The sequence below is a fragment of the Neoarius graeffei genome, chromosome 24 (assembly GCF_027579695.1).
Source record: "Neoarius graeffei isolate fNeoGra1 chromosome 24, fNeoGra1.pri, whole genome shotgun sequence".
Lineage (NCBI taxonomy): Eukaryota > Metazoa > Chordata > Actinopteri > Siluriformes > Ariidae > Neoarius > Neoarius graeffei.
In genome coordinates this window covers 13,867,972-13,890,492 of record NC_083592.1, presented here as the reverse complement: position 1 = coordinate 13,890,492, position 22,521 = coordinate 13,867,972, and the positions used below count along the sequence as shown (strand labels likewise).

Here is a 22,521-nt window from a genome sequence, read left to right as displayed (position 1 = left end):
GAGAAAATAGTTCACACTAGGGACTCCTTTAGTTTATTCTTTAAGACACATTTAAATAGTTGTTTAAGTAATGGTATACAATTATGAAATTTTGTCTGACCTTGAAACTAGTCGTGATGGAAGCATACTTGTTGTCGGCTGTCTCTGGGTTTCCAATGAGGTAATCCCAACTGGTAAACAGTTTCCAGCAAAAGACAAAGTCACTCTCTTCTGCACCATCACCTCCTTCATTGGCATTTCTTGCCATCCTATGAAAGAATGACATTTTGGCCAGTCACTATCAGCAAATTTTTCCAAGCAATTTAGCATGGTTTAGAATGGTTGCATTACATGTTAGAATGGTTGCAATACATAAACATGTCTATCTTCCCATCTTCCCCTTTAATACAGAAAGGTGAATACTACATAGGAAAGAAGGACTCACGTCCTTATCACCACCATCAGGCTGTAGCCAAATATTCCTATTCCAACTAGGAAATAGGACAAAGGTAGACGGAATTTAAGTAATCCAATAGTATTCTGGTTATTATAGAAGCCATAAAAGAGAACAGAGTACTTGCAGTAACCCTTTGAAAAAGAAAAAAGGTTAAATCAGGATATGAATTTTCAACTGTTTCATAGTATTTCAGTTTATTTTCCTTAATGATCTATGCCTCACTCCAAATTCAAAAAGGACTGAGAAGTCCATAGCGGTGGGCTGCTCTTCTCTAGGGACTGTTTTCCTGGCGATGGAGCCATACGGTAAACCCATCAGGACCTCCAGAAAGAGAGCGAGATGTGACTTTACAGATTACTTCAATCACCAAATTTGTCTGAAAGAGTAGGAATAAATTCAATAGAATACTGTAGTAATATCTGGTCAAATTGTACAACTCATGAATGCCTGAGTTGTTGACAGTATGTACACTAATCAGTCATAACATTAAAACCACTGACAGGTGAAGTGAATTACATTATTGTCAAGGGGAGTGGGATATATTAGGCAGCAAGAGAACAATCAGTTCGTGAAATTTATGTGTTGGAAAGAGGAAAAAAGGGTAAGCATAAGGATCTGAGTGACTTTGACAAGGACCAAATTGTGATGGCTAGATGACTGGGTCTGAGCATCTCCAAAGTGGTTCATCTTGTGGTGTGTTCCTGGTATGCATTGGTTAGTACCTACCAAAAGTGGTCCAAGGAAGGTCAACCGGTAAACTGGTGATGGGGTCATGGGTGGCGAAGGCTCACTGATTTGCATGGGCAAGAAAGCTAGCCCATATGATCCAGTCCCACAGAAGAGCTAATGTAGCACAAACTGCTGAATAAGTTAATGCTGACGTTTCTGTTTTAGCCAGCATTAACTTTTTCAGTGGTTTGTGTTACAGTAGCTCTTCTGTGGGATTGGACCTTATGGTGCCTTTGTGCCCCATGTGAATCAATGAGCCTTCGACACCCATGACCCTGTCACTGCTTCACCGATTGCCCTTACTTGGACCACTTTTGGTAGATACTAACCACTACATACTAGGAATACCCCACAAGATGTGCCATTTTGGAGATGCTCAGACCCAGTCATCTCGCCATCACAATTTGGCCCTTGTCAGAGTCACTCAGATCCTTATTCTTGCCCATTTGTCCTGCTTCCAACACGCCAACTTCAAGAACTGACTGTTCTCTTGCTGCCTAATTTCTCCCACCACTTGCCAGATGCCATTGTAGCAACATAATCAATCTAATTCACTTCACCTGTCAGTGGTTTTAATGTTATGGCTGATCAGTGTGCATAACATTTGTCATATCCAAGTTGTCATCATGTATACTCTCAGGACCCACCAGCGGATCTGGTTCTACATCCCAAACTCTTGTAATTAAAGACATTCTCTATTGGCTGTACTATTGTTACTATATAATTCATAGTAGTAGCCTACTCAACAATATATGGTTTAGGATGAACAACTGAAAAAAAATTGTGGGAGGTTAAGTACACAAATTTGCCAACAAATGTTATACATATGGAATCCTAAACTACTGAAGAAAATCTTTCTAATTCAATACTGGTAGCAATGCTTTTTGGAAAATCCAACCCCACTCCATCATTCTGTTCTGATGTCATGATGAAAGCCAAAAAACAGTATATGAATCCTTTTGTCCCAAAATATCATGAACTGCAAGGTTACCTCAGGAATGACAACAAGCCCAAACATGAGGCCAAAGAGAACAAGGTTGAGGCCATACATCCACCTGAGGAAGATGAAGTAGGAGGCTACAGATGACCCAAAGTGACCTTAGAAAAGGCAGACTGAATCAGGAAATCTGAAACAAGTAGGAAATCTAAAACAAGCCATGAAATCGGATATGCTTCAACTGGGTATAAATATAGAGATTCAGCCAAAACCAACTTTCTACTTCTTTAATTTTCCTCTCCCATGGGATGAATGCTGTCTTAAAGTTTTCAAAGTCACGATTGAACTTGAGCAATTTCTGAAAAATATAAAACAAAACATTTTTTACAATGCATTTAGACATTATATGTTTTCTGTGGTTTCTTATGGTACAGACCACAATGATCTGTTAAGGAAGGTGGCATACCTTGGTCATCATGACTTTGAAGGCATAGAGCTTCCGACCTTTTCCTTTGCCCAGAGCACCTTCAAACTTCTCTACAAATCCTTGTGCCTCCCTAAAACCATTTACACAGACAGACAAACAGGATGTTCTTCCTATGGTATAGTTACAACAAAAGCATCTTGTATTAAAATGTAGACTTTTACAAAAAAAATACCCTTAGAAATTCCCATATTTTCAGTTTTTATTATGGATTCTTAGGTTCTACAATAAAAAGTCACTGAGTCAACAAACTTGGTTGACTGGGAGGTGTATTTAACATCTCTGAGCTAAAACTAAAATTGCGCTACACACAGGTGGGGCAAGGTTTCTTCTGTTGTTCCCTGTAAATCTTCATTAAAAAATAACATTCAGAACTTTCATACAGCAACATTACATGCAGTTAGTGGGCCAATTCATCATCTCTGTAGAGTAAACACACACCTTGACACCTGTTCATGAATATCACATTCCAGTCACTATTCATTTCCAACGTAACCCAAGACATTGGCCAATTAATTACCTCTTGGATTGATGATATGTGGGGATCATGATGAGACACATTAAAAACACAACAGAAGGAAGATGATATCTTTAGCAAACTGTTTGGTAAAGAAGGCAACTAGACTTGCTTGAAATTCTTGAAGATGTTTCACCTCTCATCCAAAAGGCTTCTTCAGTTCTGTCTGACTAATGAGGAGTTCCGGGTATTTATCCTCTATTTCGGAATAACTTAGTGGTGATATCGCTATAGTTTTAGTGAGTATTGTAGCTCTAATGTAATACGTTTACTCTAGATCTATAACATTCATATAACAACCAAATGGGTGAAGGCAATTAGAATACTTGTTTGGCAGAGGTTGGCACTCAGTGAATGTTGTAGCAATAGACAGGACACGGTGTGTGTGAATGTAGGCGAGATAGGTGTGATATGTGAATGGAATGCGCAAGCCTTGTGCTAGGCCTCGCCTAAAAGGGGATAGGCAACAAGGAGAGCACATGAGGGAGAGAGAGAAAAGAAAGCAAGCACAACTTTATTCATCACACACTTGTAAAATTCCTCTTTGCATTTAACTCTCTTGCAGTGAACACACACATGAGCAATGAGCACACACACATACCCAGAGCAGTGGGCAGCCATGCTAACAGCACCCAGGGAGCAGTTGGGAGTTAGGTGCCTCACTCAAGGGCACCTCAGCCCAAGGCCATCCCATATTAAGCTAACCACATGTCTTTGAACTGTGAGGGAAACCGGAGCACCTGGAGGAAACCCACGCAGACACGGGGAGAACATGCAAACTCCACACAGAAAGGCCCCTGCTGGCCTCTGGGCTCAAACCCAGAACCTTCTTGCTGTGAGGCAACAGTGCTAACCACTTTCACCACCTGCCACCCAAGGATCCGACAAAGGATCTGTAGTTTAAAAACTAGTCTCGGCTAGGCCTTAAACCCAACTTCTACTCAACCCTTAGCTACTCCTGAAATCCCAATGTTGAGGGGTGTAGTGCGATGGAGGGAGTTAAAAAGAGAGAGAGAGAGAGAGAGAGAGAGAGAGAGAGAGAGAACGCATGCACAATCTAACTAAATACAGATAGTAAACAAAGCAAATCAAACAACACGCAGTCTAAGACCGACTTTCATGTGAATCAAAATGCGTAAATTTAAACCATGAATAAATTCAAATAAACAACACTCTTCACATTAACTAGCCACAACTAAGACTAACAATTGCCCAGATGCCAGCCTTACTTGAGATCGCTCTTGCTTGGCGACTGAAAGTGCGCCATCTGTTATCTGAAGACAGCGCGGAGTGCAGGTCCAGGGAGAAAACAGTTCTGTTCCTTTTACTTTTACAGCTCATCAGCTGATGATCTTCGGTGTCCCGTCAGTCATCTGATGATCTGGAAGGAATCTTGTTTGTAGTTCGTTGACGTAGCGAAAGGGAAAAGGGATCCGGTCGCCTTTTCTCTTTAAAATACTGCGTGGGCTGCAGTAACTAACCAGTTCAGTTATTATTACAACTATGCAAAGATCAAATACATTGAACTTTGGCTAAAGGTCCGGTATCAATAGCTCGTTCTTTGTCCTTTGTTCTTCTGTAGCACAGATGCAACAATGTCTCTTTCACGCGTGGAAACCCACCACCAGAGAGAAAGAATTTCAATTCTGCCGCAGGTTTAAAGCACAGTCGTGACATCACTGTATTTGGTATCCGGTATCATCTCTGTATCCAATACCATTACAGGGAGTCAGAAGAATGGGCGGAGATGGAACATGGCATCGAGTACAGGGATTGGCGTGTTCAATGCTGTACAGTGAAAGGGAGAAGATGGTTCATATGGCTACGGCTTGCAGCCCCCCCTACAGAGGTGAAATGTCTTCAAGAATTTCAAGCAAGTTCAGTTGCCTTCTTTATCAATCACAGTTTAGTATGACCTGGATGGCTGAGAACCTTCACAAACAGACATATTTAGCAATAAAATGTGGCACTCAAGCAGAGACAGTCATGCTGGTAGAATAAAGCAAATATGTACAATGTCACATACAGTATGTGCAATGAGTGTATTAACCAGCATTCATGAAAATGTAATTACAAATTATGACCAACCAGCTCTCCAAGAATATGCAGCAATTTCTGGCAGGTACACTATGCCCAAGTCCAGACAGACAATAATCTTATCAACTAACCCATTAGAGTTAACTTGTGCCAGGTTCTGAAATACTAATTTTGAAAAAAAATTACTAAAACCAACCAAGATGCTCCATCAACCAGCCAGGCTGGTAGATCACCAGTAATTCATTCCAAGTGCCAGGTCAATTAAAAGACTCCCTTGCCACATTGCAACCCTTTTTGTCAAGGGATCTAGTTCTCTACAACTCAGGTACTCAGTGAAATACAAACCACTGAAGCCCAGCTGCCAGCACAGGGTATCAATGTTCTCTTGGACAGTGTTTGATTCTACTACCTCTGAACTTATCTAAACTATCGTCATCTATTCTGCCTCAAGATTGTCTGGGGCAGTCTGATGTAAAGGTTCACCACAAGGCCATAGTAGAAAGGATTCAAGAGCACATTATCAAACTTGTTCAAACAGTTTCCATTTCTACTACTTAATTTCAGAATTTGGTGATTTTCTGCAAGATATATCTGAGTGAGACTTATTAGACAACACTAGTTGTGACATCAATTCAGTTAAATTCATGGAAGAGTTTTGCAGTTGAAGGCATCTAGTCTAAAGTCCTTCCCACACCATGTCTTGGTCTTCCCAGGCAGTCTCTTGTCCCAGTACTAACCAGGGGTGGGTTTCCCAAAAGCATCATAGCACAAAGATCATCGTTAAATGGTAGAGCGAGCATTACAATGAACACTCTCTCTCTCCTAGTTAAGATGTTTTTAGCATTAAGAAGCTTTTGAGAAACACCCCAGACTGGGAAGGCACATTGGGTGGCACCAATCTTCATACCACTCAGCTTATACAACTAGTGTTATAGTGGGGGGCTAGTCCTCTGGTAACCACAAGAACTTGACTCCCCACTCACATCTGTATTGCAGTGTGCCTTACCAGACAGCAGTAGGCACCATTTTTATGATGGCCTTGGTATGACCCCACACCATGAATAGAACACATGCTCTCCCAATCAAGAGGCAGACATGCTAACCACTAGGCCAGCTCGGAGTAGCTGAATGCATAGCAGGGTATAAATGTAACATTCAAGCTACAAACAAAAGTTGTTTTGAAACCATAGGCCCACAATTCAATTAAACCCCCCAAATTATCTGCAAGCTCAGTAATGGTGAGACCATGGTACAGCCACTGAAGAGCCCAATTTAAATGCAACCAAAATCTATACCATCCAAGAACTGCTAAGAAAGCATCCAAGAGACAGGCATTTATTAACACAAGAAGAGGCTATGTTACTTCAAAATCCCGAGTCTTCTTTTCATCCGCCATGGTTTGTTTCGGAGTGTGGCAATAATTTTCTTCTTTTCTTCGACCTCTTCTTTTAGCCGAGCCATTTCGCCCTCTGACAGAGACTCAACATCTGATTCGCCAGCAGATGACCTGCCAGACAGGGACATCAGATATCACAGTATAATAAGTCTTGAAGTGGCCACCAATCTCTAAAACAGTGAAGTTTGTAATTTGACTGTCATAAATGTTTTAGCTTAGTATTCTAGCACAATAGTTTTGGAATGCAGAAGGAGAACAAAAAAAATTGACAAAAGATTGCATAAAACTGACACACTAAAGTGTGATTTGCGAGTCATTGTGGTTCTGAAAAAAAGCATTTGATGGGATCTGAAGATACTTTTGTACACTTTTAACAATTTTATCATGCTGCCCTTGTTGGTCATTAATCAGTATATTTTTCAAGTCAAACTGCCAGCCATTCATTTACAAGCCATGATGCTACTGCCACCATGTTTCACACATGAAGAAGTATGCTTCAGGTCCTGTCCTTTTCTATGTATGTCCTTTTCTATGAGTCTATGTATGGTCTATATGGGCATCAACCAATATAGATGTAAATACCCTGGAATTAAAAATGACTGACTCTGCAATTTGAAGCTGACAAATGTAAGATTTTCACATCGCTGGCAGAAAAATTGAGATAAAAAATACATCTAAAGGCCTATAGCTGAGAGCTAGCCAGCTAGGCACAGCCTCTTGGGTAAAAGGCTATGATGTCTTGGTGCACTGTTTGTGTGCTAGCTGTAGTTAACTTCCTTAAAAGACACATAAAGAATAAAACTCTTACATGCCTGTTCACTTCTGGGATATATTTTTATTACCGAATCTTTGTTCTCTGTTATCTGTGCTGTGCATTTTGTGATCCAAATCTATTTTTGTTCACCTGTCTTTTAGGTAACTACATGTAAAGCTGGACTACTCTCTACATTTGGTACATTATAACATGTGACTCAGATGACACATGACAAATTGAACCAGACAGCCCTGACTGTGAACTACAGAATTTCCAGGTCAATCTACAACAGCTCAGAAACACATTTTTATTCTCCTGACTCAATTACACTGCAACCCCACTATAACAAAATCTTTTACTATGAACTTTGGCATATGACGAACTAAGTTCGTTACCCCCACCTTTAATGACAGTGAGTCGGAGTCTTAAAAAAAAATCACTCTGTCGCGTCCATGTGTGTTGGGTGCACTGAGTGCCATTAGAGCTATTTATAGTACAATGCACCTGTTCTGGATTAGAGCACAATCACAGCACGCACTTATAAGGACTCTCTAAACACACAGACTTGGCAAAGTATACGTGCTGTACCTAGTGTCTCACATTACCAAGCCTTGTATCTGTGTATTGCCTTTCTGGTTTTAACTTTACATGACACACTGAGCCATGCGCTCTTCTTCCTCCCAGAGACAAACAATAAGTAATCAAGTCTGCAGTCAAGTTAACAATGCATGTTAACTCTATAAAACAAAGGCTTAATGAGCTTCACTTAGGCGTCGATCACTAACATTTATCGAGAACGGTGATCAAAGGATCCATAAAAGGACGAAATGACTGCTGATATGGCAAAACTTAACACCTACACTGTAAAACCCGATAAGGTCACTGAGCTCAAAAATTTTATTGAAACCGATTACGTAAAAATTTTTGAGGTAACTTAAATTTTTTAAGGTAAGATTTCTTAAAAATTACAATTAAGTGTAACTATAGTGTAATTTTTAAGAAATCTTACCTTAAAAAATTTAAGTTACTTACCTCAAAAATTTTTACGTAATCGGTTTCAATAAAATTTTTGAGCTCAGTGACCTTATCGGGTTTTACAGTGAAGCGCACCAGCAGTGTTTTTATACCCCCCGCCTTGCCCAACCCCTTGGTGCAACATAAATGACATAATCAGTGATTTGCAACACATGAATAAACTGAATGGTGAAGAGTTAGAAAACATAGCGAGTCAGTGGGTGGACTTTGACAATGATACACCAGCAACCTCCATCATTTCCATAACAGATGAAGAAATCATTGTCACAGTTCATGATCCTTTAACTTAGTCAGTGAACCAAATGCAGTAATTACTCAGAAGGAGAAGTTCATGATAAGGAGAATATGCCTAAAATTTCGTATATAACGTGAGTGTTTGGTGTGACAAGTGAGTCCATTTCAGTATTACGAACTTTTCAGTATAATGAACATCCCCCAAGCAGTTCATTATAGTGGGGTTGCAGTGTATGATTATTTCAATCTTTAACCTCATTGTCATTGTTTCATTTCAAATCCAAGATGATGGAATGTAGAGTTGTGTTGCTTTCCAGTTACTTAAAGGAGATACACAGAAACTTTATTTTTAAATACATTTCTAAGTGGATAGTATCTCCATTCTTGACTCTTGTATGCTGCATAAATGGGAGTATAAATATATATATTTTTGAGAGTTAAAATCAATGCAAAGTTGGCATTCGAGCTGCCCCACTGAGCCAGCCAGCCCTGAGTGCGTGACATCACAGCAGGAACCGGTTTTAAGGCTAAGGCCTTTGACAGCTATAGACCAAAGTCATATACGTAAATAAAAATGTATGGTGAAAGTAAGAAATACTCAACTAAGACTGATTTGACTTCATTGTTTGTGGGTTGACTCTCATTAAAACAGGATAGGTGTTATAACTTATGCAACATACATGTACAGTGCTCAGCATAAATGAGTACACCGCCTTTGAAAAGTAACATTTTAAACAATATCTCAATGAACACAAACAATTTCCAAAATGTTGAAAAGACAAAGTTTAATATAACATCTGTTTAACTTATAACATGAAAGTAAGGTTAATAATTTAAACTTAGATTACACATTTTTCAGTTTTACTCAAATTAGGGTGGTGCAAAAATGAGTACACCCCACAACAAAAACTACTACACTGCAAAAACTAGCCATCCTAATATAAGGAAAAATATAATAAATTTGAGAACATTTAGACTATAATCAAGTGAAATAATCTGCCAGTGCAGTAAGATAATTACACTTGGTAAGACATCTTAGAATAAGTTGGTTGCAATATAGAACTAGGTTTAATAATCTCAAAATTGGTGTCTTGTTTTCTTCTAATAAGAAATGCTAGATCGTTTCAACTATTTTCAAGATATTTTCACTTGCTAAGATATCATTTTTTACAGTGTACATCTAGTACTTTGTATGGCCTCCATGATTTTTAATGACAGCACCAAGTCTTCTAGGCATGGAATGAACAAGTTGGCGATATTTTGCAATATCAATCTTCTTCCATTCTTCAACAATGACCTCTTTTAGTGACTGGATGCTGGATGGAGAGTGATGCTCAATTTGTCTCTTCAGAATTCCCCAAAGAAAATAATTTCTTTACACCACAAAGGTGGAGGCTACAAGAAGATCAGCAAAGCTTTACTTATCAGTGAGAATACTGTAGCAAAAGTGGTACAAAAATGTAAGAAAGATGGAACTGCAACCATCTCACAGAGACATCCAGGTTGTCCACGAAAGTTAACACCTTGATGGGAGCGTCTTCTGATGAGAAGGGTTGAAGAAAATCGGCATGCAAGTTCACTGCAGTTATCTAAAGAAGTAGAAAGCCAAACTGGGGTGACTATTTGGCATGCATGGATGCCGTCCATGAAAGAAGCCTCTCCTAAAGCCCAGGCACAAAAAAGCCCGCCTAGAGTTTGCCAGGGCCCATGCTGACAGAGATGAAGACTACTGGGACTCTATACTCTGGAACAGGGCTTCCCAAAGTGTGGTGTGCGCACCCCCGGGGGTGCACGAGCTGCCACTAGGGGGTGCGCAAGATAAAAAATCTCATCTCATTATCTCTAGCCGCTTTATCCTGTTCTACAGGGTCGCAGGCAAGCTGGAGCCTATCCCAGCTGACTACAGGCGAAAGGCAGGGTACACCCTGGACAAGTCGCCAGGTCATCACAGGGCTGACACATAGACACAGACAACCATTCACACCTATGGTCAATTTAGAGTCACCAGTTAACCTAACCTGCATGTCTTTGGACTGTGGGGGAAACCGGAGCAAACCCACGCAGACACGGAGAGAACATGCAAACTCCACACAGAAAGGCCCTCGCCGGCCATGGGGCTCGAACCCAGACCTTCTTGCTGTGAGGCGACAGCGCTAACCACTACACCACCATGCTGCCCAAGATAAAAAAATGTAATGGCTATTTTTAACTCTTCTTCTATGCCGTAACGGTTCTGCAGTAGTTTGTGGCTTTTAAAACTAAACATCGGCAAAGACTGGGAGATGTTGAGAAAGATTTGAGGCTGAGACTGTCTTCAATTACCCCAAACATCGGAGAGCTCTGTGCCAAGATGCAGGCCCATCCGTTGCATTAATATTGTTATGTATTTGGCCAAATGGCATTGATCTTGCTAAAAATATATAGTGCTACTGAAAATAGGACCTATATATCCTACTGACCCACCTACCGTCTGTCTCTCTCTCTCTCTCTCTCTCTCTCTCGCTGCAGACTGAGCCGCCAGTGCTGCACTTCACAATCAGATGGTTCCTCTTCTTTATCTGTTCCTGATATGCTCCTTAATTGTTGTATCTCTTTAAAATGCATATGTTCATAATAATCATTGCTATTTTTACTGTTATTATATGTTAAATTTTTTGCAAATTAAATTCATTCTCAATTCATTTTCATAACCTTGTAATGACAGGGTTGTGTTGCTAGTGTTTTAAACACGGAGGAAAATCATATATTTTCCCCATATCTGGCTGGTAGAGTACATGCCTCGATGTGATCTCCCTTTGTAATGAATTTGCGCATTTACCATGTTGCAACGTTTTAAAACTGTTACATTTCAGTCAAATTCTATCTAATTAAAATACGAGAGCGCATAATATGTTAATGTGATTCGATGTTCTCATTCGAGCACGACGTGCTGCCTTTGTAAGAAAGCTTTGGTGGTTTTTTTTCACTTTTGTGGTTTCCTGCAGGTGTGGCAAATGATGTTTGTTATCATTTTAGCACGATTAAAGATGCTGCCTTTATAAGAAAGCGTGTGTTTTTTGAAACTGGGTAACTGGGGGTGCGTCAACCTGGTTGGAGTATAGAAGGGGGTGCGCGGCCAAAAAAGTTTGGGAACCGCTGCTCTGGAGTGATGAGACCAAGATAAATGTTTTTGGAACTGATGGCTTCAAAACTGTATGGCGTTGCAAAGGTGAGAAATACAAAGAAAAATGCATGGTGCCTACAGTGAAACATGGTGGTGGCAGTGTCCTTATGTGGAGCTGCATGAGTGCTGCTGGTGTCGGGGAGCTGCATTTCATTGATGGCATCATGAATTCACAGACGTATTGCTCTATACTGAAAGAGAAGATACTACCATCACTCCATGCCCTTGGTCGTCATGCACTTTTCCAACATGACAGTGATCCTTAACACACATCTTAGGCTACTGTTGGATTTCTGAAGAAGAACAGGGTGAAAGTGATTCAGTGGCCAAGTATGTCTCCTGATCTGAACCCAATCAAACACCTATGGGGAATTCTGAAGAGACAAGTTGAGCATCACTCTCCATCCAGCATCCAGTCACTTAAAGAGGTCATTGTTGAAGACTGGAAAAAGATTGATATTGCAAAATGTCGCCAACTTGTTCATTCCATGCCTAGAAGACTTGGTGCTGCCATTAAAAATCATGGAGGCCATACAAAGTACTAGGTGTAGTAGTTTTTGTTGTGGGGTGTACTCATTTTTGCACCACCCTAATTTGAGTAAAACTGAAAAATGTGTAATCTAAGTTTATATTATTAACCTTACTTTCACGTTATAAGCTAAACAGATGTTATATTAAACTTTGTCTTTTCAACATTTTGGAAATTGTTTGTATTCATTGAGATATTGTTTAAAATATTACTTTTCAAAGGGGGTGTACTCATTTACGCTGAGCACTGTACATGCATGCATTTTCACTGATAAAACGTAAAAGGCTAATTAAATAATCAGATGAACTAAGACAATCACATTCTGAAGCAAATTAAATAATCTTATACCGGTAACTTAAATACACAATACAAGTTACATGTATTAATCTAAATGCAGGTAAACAACGAGTGTTGTTGTTTTTGTTGTTTTATATCCAAATGAGATTCGCATCTTACCGATCTGTGTTCTTGTTTCTTGAAGGTCGACCTTGTGGCCGATTGTTTTGAAACAATCTGACTTTCAGATGTTTGTTCAGTTCTCTGTTCATTCGCTTCTTCCATGTAAGGGCAAGATATTGCTGCTGAGGCAAGCATATCCAGTGGAGAAATCTGCTCGCCTCAGGCAATTACTAAAACCCAGGATGGGACAGGACATCACTGGTTTTAGCAACAACCACGGGAGGTCACTGCCTGAGTGATAATATGTCACGTCACGTCACGTCCTGCTCCGTCACAGGTTTTAGCAACAACCCTCGGCTCACACTCGGGGAGAACTGGTGCAACTGAACTTGCTTTCCTTTTCTTGTAGTTTTCTTTTCCTTTAATTGTTGGTACTACACCCTCTTTCAATACAGGCTTATAGCCAACGCTCCTCAACAGATCAGGGGTTTCGTACGAGTCTTCAGTAAAATGTGCAGAGCAGAGGAGAGATCACTTCATAGGCGCCCAATGTGTCTGTGAATTTCTCACAAAACGCGTCCAAATTTTTGCAGTTTGAACATTCTTGGGCCATGAATACAATGTAAATCCACCTTCTGTCATGTTGCTGCACCCGCCAGCAACACATCTACGTGGCATGGCGATAAATTAGCTCAAAATGGAGGAACGAAGTTGCAGTCAGCTCTGTGTTTTTAGTATAGCAAAAATGGCAATGAGACTGTGGCAGCGGGGGCGTGGTCAAGTGCCGGTCTGTGACAGGAGGGCGGAGTCAGGGAAGGTAAGTGGCAGAATCACTACACCTGATGTCAATTAACCTGTGTTTGTGTGTGTCTTCCCAGTGACCGCGCCCTATATAAGGAGGGAGAGCAGAGAGCAGAGGAGCTCTTCCCCGAACCAGATGCTGGTTCTGTGTGTGTCTGTATTAAGTCACTAATGTTTCACTGAAAAGTGTGGCAATAAAAGCCATATTTTGCAAACCTGATCTCTGTCCTGCCGTCCTCTGTGCTCCACCCTTCGTTAGAACTGTTACAGTGGTGCTGAAACCGGGGACTGGAGCACAGCAGCCTAACAGCCCCATGGAGTCCTCCCCGTTCGCCGAACTGGTCCACGCCCTCGCCACGACCCAGCAAAGCCAGCACCAGGCGCTACTCACCCTCCGAAAGGAGCAAGAACAGTGGTTCGAGGCCCTGGTGTTGGCCCAACAAGAAGATCGACAGGCGTTCCGGCACCTCCTCACGTTGGCGGGGTCCACTAACGCTCCCACGGTGGGCCCGTCCCCCCTCACCCTAACAAAGATGGGCCCGCAGGACGACCCCAAGGCATTCATCACGCTCTTCGAGCAAGTTGTGGAGACCTCGGGATGGCCGATGGAGCAGCACGCGGCACGCCTCCTCCCCCTGCTAATGGGAGAGGCACAGCTGGCCGCGCTACAGCTCCCCGCCGACCGCCGGCTGGCCTACGTGGACCTTCGCCGGGCCATCCTCCAGCGTGTGGGGCGCATCCCTGAACAGCAGCGTCAGCGCTTCCGCGCTTTGCGCTTGAAGGAAGTCAGCCGGCCGTTCGCGTTTGGCCAGCAACTCCGGGACACCTGCTGCCGGTGGTTGAGGGCTGACAACCGCGACTCCAAGGGGATCATTGACCAGGTGGTGCTGGAGCAATTCATCGCATGCTTGCCAGCAGGAACCGCGGAGTGGGTCCAGTGCCACCGCCCGGCGTCGCTGGATCAGGCAGTCGAGCTGGTGGAGGACCATATGGCGGCTGTCCCGGCAGCAGGACAGCAGACAGCCTCTTCTCTCCTCTCCTCTTCTCTCTCTCTCTCTCTCTCTCCCTTTCCTCCTGTGTCTCGTCCTCGCCCATTCCCCCACCGCAGAGGAGGGGGCCGGAGCCACTGGTGCCGGCCCGACGCACCCACGGTGCCCTCCTGTTTCTCCCTTCTGTGTCTGTCTCTCCCCCCCTCAGGTGAGTGAGCCCCAGAACACTGGTGCGGAGAAGAAGCCCGGGCCGGTTTGCTGGCACTGCGGGGAGCCGGGCCACCTCCAACAACAGTACACGGTCATGGAGGTGGGTGCGGTGGTTCAGATCCCCGACGCGCCAGGAGCCGCCCTCGATCGGGCCGGAGCGTATCGCATATCGATGAGTATTCAAGGGGATACATATCAGGCGTTGGTGGATTCTGGTTGCAATCAGACCTCAATTCACCAAAGCCTGGTGCAAAACGAGGCACTGGGGGGAGCACAAGGGGTGAAGGTGTTGTGTGTGCACGGAGCCGTTCACAGCTACCCTTTGGTGTTGGTCCAAATTTTTTTCCGAGGGGAAAAATTTATAGTGAAGGTGGCGGTTAATCCTCGCCTTACCCACTCTTTAATTTTGGGGACGGATTGGCCGGGATTTCGGGATTTAATGACACACTTAGTAAAGAGTGCGTCCTGCCATTTAACAGGGGGAGGTCCCAGTGTCGCTTTGGCAGGAGCAGCTGTCACAGAGCCGTCTACGTCATCTCCGCGTCAGAGTGAGGAGCTGCCGGCCCCTCCTCTCTCTGTTGGGGAATCCCTCACGGATTTCCCATTAGAACAGTCGCGAGACGAGACTCTGCGGCATGCGTTTGACCAAGTGAGAGTAATCGATGGTCAAACGCTCCAGGCGAATGCCACCCCGTCCTTCCCCTACTTCGCGATTATGAAGGATAGGTTATACCGAGTGATGCAGGACACTCAAACTAAAGAGCGAGTCACGCAGCTTTTAATTCCGAAGAGCCACCGGGAATTGGTAGTCCAGGCGGCTCACTTTAATCCCATGGCTGGACACCTAGGGCAGGATAAGACACTAGCCCAAATAATGGCCCGATTCTATTGGCCAGGGATTCGCGGCGATGTCGGTAGGTGGTGTACGGTGTGCCGCGAATGCCAGTTAGTAAATCCAGCGGCCATTCCAAAAGCGCCTTTACGCCCTCTACCATTAATCGAGACCCGGTTTGAAAGAATTGGGATGGATCTCGTTGGGCCATTAGATCAGTCAACACGAGGGTACCGCTTTATATTAGTTCTGGTGGACTATGCAACACGATACCCGGAAGCCGTGCCTCTGCGCAATATCTCAGCATGCATTATTGCAGAGGCACTCTTCCACGTCATCTCCCGCGTTGGAATCCCAAAAGAGATTCTGACTGACCAAGGCACCTTGTTTATGTCACGAACACTGAACGAACTGTATGGGTTATTGGGTATTAAGCCGATCCGCACCAGCATGTATCACCCACAAACGGACGGTTTAGTTGAACGGTTCAACCGCACCCTCAAGAATATAATTAAAAAATTCGTAAGTGAGGACGCACGTAATTGGGATAAGTGGCTCGAGCCCTTGCTGTTTTCAGTGCGAGAGGTCCCCCAAGCCTCCACGGGGTTCTCCCCGTTCGAATTATTATATGGGCATAAACCGCACGGCATTCTAGATGTGCTGCGGGAAAATTGGGAGGAGGGACCTTCACAAAGCAAAAACAAAATTCAATACATTATGGACCTGCGCGCAAAACTCCACACCCTCACCCACCTAACCCAGGAGAATTTGCGGCAGGACCAAGAATGGCAAACCCGCCTGTACAACAAGGGTACGTACCTTAGAGAGTTCGCACCGGGAGATAAAGTACTCGTACTGTTGCCCACATCAAGCTCCAAATTGGTCGCCAAGTGGCAAGGACCCTTTGAGGTCACACGGCGAGTTGGGGACGTCGACTATGAGGTGAGGCGAACGGACAGGGGTGGGGCGTTACAGATTTACCACCTCAATCTGCTTAAACTCTGGAATGAGGAGGTCCCCGTGGCGTTGGTGTCGGTGGTTCCGGAGAAGGCGGAGCTGGGGCCAGAGGTTCAAAAAGGGGCATTAGCATCACGTACCCCTCCGGTCCCCTGTGGAGACCACCTCTCCCTGACCCAACTCGCGGAGGTCGCCCAGTTGCAGACCGAGTTTTTGGATGTGTTCTCGCCCCTGCCCGGTCGTACTGACCTCATAGAGCACCACATAGAGACGCCCCCGGGGGTGGTAGTGTGTAGCCGCCCTTACAGGCTACCCGAACACAAGAAAAAAGTGGTTCGGGAAGAACTCGAGGCCATGCTCGAAATGGGCATCGTCGAGGAGTCCCACAGTGACTGGAGCAGCCCGGTGGTCTTGGTACCCAAGGCCGACGGGTCGGTCCGGTTCTGTGTGGACTATAGAAAAGTCAACGCGGTGTCTAAATTCGACGCGTACCCAATGCCTCGTATTGATGAGTTGCTCGATCAACTAGGCACTGCTCGCTTTTATTCGACACTGGATTTAAGGAAGGGATACTGGCAGATCCCCTTGACTCCACTCTCCCGAGAAAAAACGGCCTTTTCCACACCGTTCAGTTTACACCAATTCGTCACACTTCCGTTCGGGCTGTTTGGGGCGCCCGCTACATTTCAGCGGCTGATGGACAGGGTCCTCTGCCCCCACGCCACCTATGCGGCCGCCTATCTCGATGACGTTATCTTCTATAGTAATGACTGGCCGAGGCATCTCGAACATCTGAGGGCCGTCCTCAGGTCGCTGAGGCGAGCGGGTCTCACAGCCAACCCGAAGAATTGTACGATTGGGCGGGTGGAAGTACGGTATCTGGGCTTCCACTTGGGCAACGGGCAGGTGCGTCCCCAAATTAACAAGACCGCAGCAATTGCGGCCTGCCCGAGGCCCAAGACCAAAAAAGGGGGTGAGACAGTTCCTGGGGCTGGCTGGCTATTATCGGAGGTTTATACCTAATTACTCGGATGTCACCAGCCCGCTGACTGATCTCACTAAAAAGGGGGCACCAGATCCGGTCCAGTGGACGGAGCAATGCCAGCGGGCTTTTTCTGAGGTAAAGGCCGCACTGTGTGGGGGGCCACTTTTACACTCCCCTGACTTTTCTCTCCCCTTTATATTACAGACTGATGCGTCGGACAGAGGGCTGGGGGTGGTTTTGTCCCAGGAGGTGGAGGGGGAGGACAGCCCAGTCCTATACATCAGCAGGAAGCTGTCGGTGCGTGAGGGGCGCTACAGCACTATAGAAAAAGAATGTCTAGCAATCAAGTGGGCAGTCCTCGCCCTCCGTTACTACCTGCTGGGGCGCCCTTTCACCCTCTGTTCGGACCACGCGCCCCTCCAGTGGCTCCACCGCATGAAGGATGCCAACGCGCAGATCACCCGTTGATATCTGGCACTCCAATCCTTTAATTTCAAGGTGGTCCACAGGCCGGGGGCGCAGATGGTCGTGGTGGACTTCCTCTCCCGTCAAGGGGGGGGAGTCGGCTGCAGGCCGGACGGCCATCCGGCCTGAGTCGGGCGGTGGGGGTATGTGGCAGCAGGGGCGTGGTCAAGCGCCGGTCTGTGACAGGAGGGCGGAGTCAGGGAAGGTAAGTGGCAGAATCACTACACCTGATGTCAATTAACCTGTGTTTGTGTGTGTCTTCCCAGTGACCGCGCCCTATATAAGGAGGGAGAGCAGAGGAGCTCTTCCCCGAACCAGATGCCAGTTGTGTGTGTGTCTGTGTTAAGTCACTAATGTTTCACTGAAAAGTGTGGCAATAAAAGCCGTATTTTGCAAACCTGATCTCTGTCCTGCCGTTCTCTGTGCTCCACCCTTCGTTAGAACTGTTACAGAGACCAATAGCCTTCCTGCTGTGACGTCACAGATGTCAAGGTCATTCGCTCAGACCGCTACCTATATGAATCATTTTAATCATAAAAATTACTATGTTAGATTTATTGTTAATGCTTAAAACTATTCCTATGCCTTTCTTGAGGTCTCAAGGCATTTATAAACAAAAAGTGAGGCCATGGTTCTGCGTATCTCCTTTAAGGACAATAGTTGCTCTTCAATGCCACATCATCAAAACCTGCTAAAAGACTGTTCTGATGTCTAGGATTCTTTGAATTTGAAGGACCAAGTCCTTGATTTTCAAGGACACCAGTAGGTATCTTTAGTGTTCTTAAAGCGCTCACAGTCCTATGCACAGAATTGAAGAAAGAGGTTTATAAAAAGAGCACTAAGAGTTTCAAAATCATTACTTCCTTATATAATCTTGCTTATGTGCACCCAAAAACATTTCCCAACCCAAATTTCCATAAGATTAGTGTCATATTTTACAAACAAAACATTTCTTGTAATGCTTGCAAGACTTGAATAGTTTTTGAACTAAAATAGTAAAAGCTAGAAAGAAAGCCTATAGTATACTCTACCCGCTGCCATTTCCTTTTTTCTTTTCGTCATCCCCCTTTTCTTTCCCATCTTTGCTTGTTCCATTTCCAGCCTTCTCTTTATTGTTCTCTTCTTCTTTTTCCTTCTTGGTCACTCCTTTTCCTTTCTTCTTGCTCCCTTTGTCTTCTTCACTGTCCACATCAGAGTCCTGGGCTGTGGCATTGGCCTTCTTTCGGTTGGTTGCTTTCCTCCGACCTTGGGGTTTCTCGCTGTCATTGTCCTCAGAATTGTCATCTTTCTTCCTTCTCCCTCTCCTTTGGCGAGGAGCTTCATCTTCCTCATCATCTTCACTGTCTTTTGGTTTTGCTTTCATTCTTCGAGCAGCAGATCTTGGTCTTCTTGCACTTTTTGATCTCCTGTTGGTGTCCTCTGAAGAACAAGTGAGACATTGCAATGTACTGTTTCATATTGCAAACTGAATATCACATTTTACACACTACACATCATACTGTGCACAAACAGAAATGCACTAATAAAATACACTGATAAAGCATATAATTTAGGACACTTCTAGACAAAAGCATTCTAAAAAAAAAAGGATATTGATCCATCATGAATTTTCAGTATGTTGCCCATGGCAGCAATTTTTTCTAAATAGCCACCAGTGACAACCGTTTCCAGGTCAATTTCCTTATCAGCATTGGATATAGTGTGATATTGAGGACATACGTAATTATATTTACGGTGGTGCTTGAAAGTTTGTTAACTCTTTAGAATTTTCTACATTTCTGCATAAATACGTATGACCTAAAACATCATCAGATTTATATTACATATATGTGAGTGACAAAAGTATGTGAACCTCTAGGATTAGCAGTTAATTTGAAGGTGAAATTAGAGTCAGGTGTTTTCAATCAATGGGGTGACAATCAGGTGTGAGTGGGCAGCCTGTTTTATTGAAAGAACAGGGATCTATCAAAGTCTGATCTTCACAACACATGTTTGTGGAAGTGCATCATGGCATGAACAAAGGAGATTTCTGAGGACCTCAGAAAAAGTGTTGTTGATGCTCATCAGGCTGGAAAAGGTTACAAGACTATCTGTAAAGAGTTTGGACTCCACCAATCCACAGTCAGACAGATTGTGTACAAATGGAGGAAATTCAAGACCATTGTTACCCTCCCCAGTAGTGGTCGACCAACAAAGAGCAGTCTAAGAGGTGTGTAATAGTTGATGAGGTCACAAAGGACCCCAGGGTAACTTCTAAGCAACTGAAGGCCTCTCTTACATTGGTTAATGTTAATGTTCATGAGTCCACCATCAGGAGAACACTGAACAACAATAGTGTGCATGGCAGGGTTGCAAGGAGAAAGCCACTGCTCTCCAAAAAGAATATTGCTGCTCATCTGCAGTTTGCTAAAGATCACGTGGACAAGCCAAAATGCTATTGGAAAATAGCATTTGGTTGAGACCAAAATAAACTTTTTGGTTTAAATGAGAAGCGTTATGTTTGGAGAAAGGAAAACACTGCATTCCAGCATAAGAACCTTATCCCATCTGTGAAACATGGTGGTGGTGGTATCATGGTTTGGGCCTGTTTTGCTGCATCTGGGCCAGGATGGCTTGCCATCATTGATGGAACAATGAATTCTGAATTATACCAGCGAATTCTAAATGAAAATGTCAGGACATCTGTCCATGAACTGAATCTCAAGAGAAGGTGGGTCATGCAGCAAGACAATGACCCTAAGCACACAAGTTGTTCTACCAAGGAATGGTTAAAGAAGAATAAAGTTAATGTTTTGGAATGGCCAAGTCAAAGTCCTGACCTTAATCCAATCGAAATGTTGTGGAAGGACCTGAAGCGAGCAGTTCATGTGAGGAAACCCACCAACATCCCAGAGTTGAAGCTGTTCTGTATGGAGGAATGGACTAAAATTCCTCCAAGCTGGTGTGCAGGACTGGTCAACAGTTACCGGAACCGTTTAGTTGAAGTTATTGCTGCACAAGGGAGTCACACCAGATACTGAAAGCAAATGTTCACATACTTTTGCCACTCACAGATATGTAATATTGGATCATTTTCCTCAATAAATAAATGAGCAAGTGTAATATTTTTGTCTCATTTGTTTAATTGGGTTCTCTTTATCTACTTTTAGGAGTTGTGTGAAAATCTGATGATGTTTTAGGTCATATTTATGCAGAAATATAGAAAATTCTAAAGGGTTCACAAACTTTCAAGCACCACTGTATACATAGTTTTTGGGAATTTCCATTTGCATAATACATGACCGTAATTGGGTCAAGTAAGTGGTGGTAGACGGATGTAATTGCAGGAAGGATTTTATTTACAAGCGTGCGCTATTTACAAAAACAAAAATGTGAGGCAAAATCAGAGTGACAAAAACATAAATGAAACTGAAACAGAGTTATTAAATAGAGTACTAGGAAACATGGCAAGACAAATAACACAGGTGACAATAGTAACAATACTTTGCAAAGTGTGTCTGTAAACAGCATCCTTATATGCACCACTGATATGCTCCAAATCAGCCACAGGTGTGCCCCATGATCAATCATCCAAGGATGCAGGCAATGCACTCCATGCACGTGGACATGAGCGACTGCTCAAGCATGTGAAGGCGTGACAGAACTTTTGCTAAACATGAAATAATTCATAAATGCAAACAGTGGAGGACACTATTCAATATTGAGTATGTTGAGTATTCAATATTCAAGCTTCTGCACTAGTTTGAGCAAATGTGTGATACTAAGCACTGCTTTGTAAAAAAAATAAAAAAAATAAAAAAGTCAGATTTTTCTCATGTCTAAACTTTTCAATGGATTTGATCCAAAATGGATCATCAGGTTTTACACAAACTTATGGAGTCCATGAAAGCTTAAGTGCATACTGTCATTAAAACAAAAATAGGACGTACTAAATATTATGAAACTCTGACATTAATGTAAATATTTCATGTAAAGATTCTACTTTTCACTCAAGTTGTTGACAGTAATTACAGTACAGGCATTTAGCAGATGCTCTTATCCAACGAGTACAATGAGCACACACACACCTACTCAATGCCTGGGGAGCAGTTGGGGGTTAGATGCCTTGCTCAAGGGCACTTCAGCCATGGATTGTCCTGCCAGTCCTGGGACTCGAATTACTGACCCTTTGGGCCTAAGACTGCTTTTCTAACCTTTAAGCCAATGCCTGCTCCATATAGGTAATATTGGTATAATATACAGGTAGTTATATAGGGAATATATCTTGTAATTAAAATGTTTCTATTGAAATAGAAAAGAATGCAAAGTAGAAACATTTTCACTCTTGCTCTCAGACTTGCATACAGTATATACTGTATATATTGTGTATGCATAGTTTGTTAAATTTTTTATGACCCTAGATTCAAATGTTAGAACATTTTGAATTACTGTATCTAACTTTCCTGACTGAACGTGTTTGCTTGGAAGTAAAGTTCTGTGAGACTTATACTGTCATGTTAAGAGATTAACTCAAGCGTACATGCTGTAGCACTCTGAAAACATGAAATGAAATGTGTAACCCTGAATAAAATCATTAGGCCTATTTAAATGAGAGAGAGAAAAATTCTTCATTTTAAATGTTCAATCTATCAT

At 43.3% G+C, this 22,521-nt stretch overlaps 1 protein-coding gene across 1 annotated transcript in view; it reads right to left on the bottom strand.

Annotated features, from left to right (window-relative positions):
• Nucleotides 1–22,521, bottom strand: part of tmc2b (transmembrane channel-like 2b) — a 43,057-nt gene that overhangs the window by 20,233 nt on the left and 303 nt on the right. The window contains exons 3-11 of the mRNA XM_060908014.1: nucleotides 18,921–19,308; nucleotides 10,353–10,361; nucleotides 6,504–6,647; nucleotides 2,569–2,659; nucleotides 2,379–2,460; nucleotides 2,157–2,263; nucleotides 659–757; nucleotides 425–567; nucleotides 101–248 (exon numbers count right to left, since the gene is read on the bottom strand). Coding sequence (XP_060763997.1) covers nucleotides 101–248; nucleotides 425–567; nucleotides 659–757; nucleotides 2,157–2,263; nucleotides 2,379–2,460; nucleotides 2,569–2,659; nucleotides 6,504–6,647; nucleotides 10,353–10,361; nucleotides 18,921–19,308 — 1,211 coding nt within the window. The remainder of the gene's footprint in view (nucleotides 1–100; nucleotides 249–424; nucleotides 568–658; nucleotides 758–2,156; nucleotides 2,264–2,378; nucleotides 2,461–2,568; nucleotides 2,660–6,503; nucleotides 6,648–10,352; nucleotides 10,362–18,920; nucleotides 19,309–22,521) is intronic.